Here is a 1,489-nt window from a genome sequence, read left to right on the forward strand (position 1 = left end):
AGGCGTTTAGGGGGCAGCAGCGGGAGTCGTTTTCATCTTCAGCGTTTCCAAAATAGAAATAAAAGGGGAGGGGAGGGGAGGGAGGGGCGGGGAGTGACCGCTCAGGTCGGACTGCAAGAACTTATTTATTTGTTTATTTTTAAGAAAAGTTATTATGAGCTGTGGTTGCAGGCAGGAGGGAAGATGGGGTTGTATGCAAAGGAAGCCAAGTGGTCTGGGTCGCCGCCTCCTCCCCGCCGACCTGACAGTTTGGCGGGTTTCACTGACCCCTCTCCCTCTTTTTCTCTGTGCCCCCCGCCCCGAGCAGACTTCTGAACGAGAGCGAGAAGCGGCCCTTCGTGGAGGAGGCGGAGCGGCTGCGAGTGCAGCACAAGAAGGACCACCCGGATTACAAGTACCAGCCGCGGCGGAGGAAGTCGGTGAAGAACGGGCAGGCGGAGGCAGAGGAGGCCACGGAGCAGACGCACATCTCCCCCAACGCCATCTTCAAGGCGCTGCAGGCAGACTCGCCGCACTCCTCCTCCGGCATGAGCGAAGTGCACTCCCCCGGCGAGCACTCGGGTGAGTCGCCCCTCAGCCCCGAAGGACAAGCCACCCCCGACCCACCTGGCACCCCCCCTGCCCCTCCACCTGGGAGATTCTTCGTGGGGACTTTATGCTTCCCGGGAGGTACACACTACCCTTTGCGCTGTCCCGCTCCCCCTCTCTACCCAGAGCCTAAGAGGCACCCAAACACACACACATACACACACGCACCCCAACTCAATCCCAGCATCCGAAGAGATTAACTTTTTTTATTGGGAGGTAAAATGCCCTTACAAGCCTTACGAGACCAACCCCTTCTTCCTTTGCTCCCCCACCCCAAAAGCATACACAGCTCTTCTACAAGTAGCAATTTGTTCTTCCGGACCCTCCGGGCCCCAGACCCTCCCCTGATAAAAGGGGGCTGTCCAGTGTGTACCGGCGGGTTAATCATTGGGCGAGTTATCTCCGGTGCAGCGCGCCTCCCGCGCGGGTGCGGGCCCTTACTACACTTTAGCAGCGAGGGAGGGTCCCCGGAGGGTGCCTAAGACTAGGGCGTCTGCACAGCCCTTGTTGATTTTCCCGTGCTTGTTCTTTTATTGTTTGCAGGGCAATCCCAGGGCCCACCGACCCCACCCACCACCCCCAAAACCGACGTGCAGCCGGGCAAGGCTGACCTGAAGCGAGAGGGGCGCCCCCTGCCAGAGGGAGGCAGACAGCCCCCCATCGACTTTCGCGACGTGGACATCGGCGAGCTGAGCAGCGACGTCATCTCCAACATCGAGACCTTCGACGTCAACGAGTTTGACCAGTACCTGCCGCCCAACGGCCACCCGGGGGTGCCGGCCACGCATGGCCAGGTCACCTACACGGGCAGCTACGGCATCAGCAGCACCGCGGCCACCCCGGCGGGCGCGGGCCACGTGTGGATGTCCAAGCAGCAGGCGCCGCCTCCACCCCGCAGCAG

At 61.2% G+C, this 1,489-nt stretch overlaps 1 protein-coding gene across 1 annotated transcript; it reads left to right on the forward strand.

Annotated features, from left to right (window-relative positions):
* Window positions 1-272: 272 nt before the first annotated feature.
* Window positions 273-1,484, forward strand: LOC108525405 (transcription factor SOX-9; the record flags this gene model as incomplete). The annotated part of the gene is made up of 2 exons (XM_017866393.1): window positions 273-561; window positions 1,132-1,484. Coding segments are annotated over 2 exons (642 nt in total), but the record flags the coding sequence as incomplete, so codon positions are not given.
* Window positions 1,485-1,489: the final 5 nt, after the last annotated feature.

Source organism: Rhinopithecus bieti, unplaced genomic scaffold, assembly GCF_001698545.2.
Source record: "Rhinopithecus bieti isolate Rb0 unplaced genomic scaffold, ASM169854v2 scaffold_47834, whole genome shotgun sequence".
In the NCBI taxonomy this organism is placed as follows: Eukaryota; Metazoa; Chordata; class Mammalia; order Primates; family Cercopithecidae; genus Rhinopithecus; species Rhinopithecus bieti.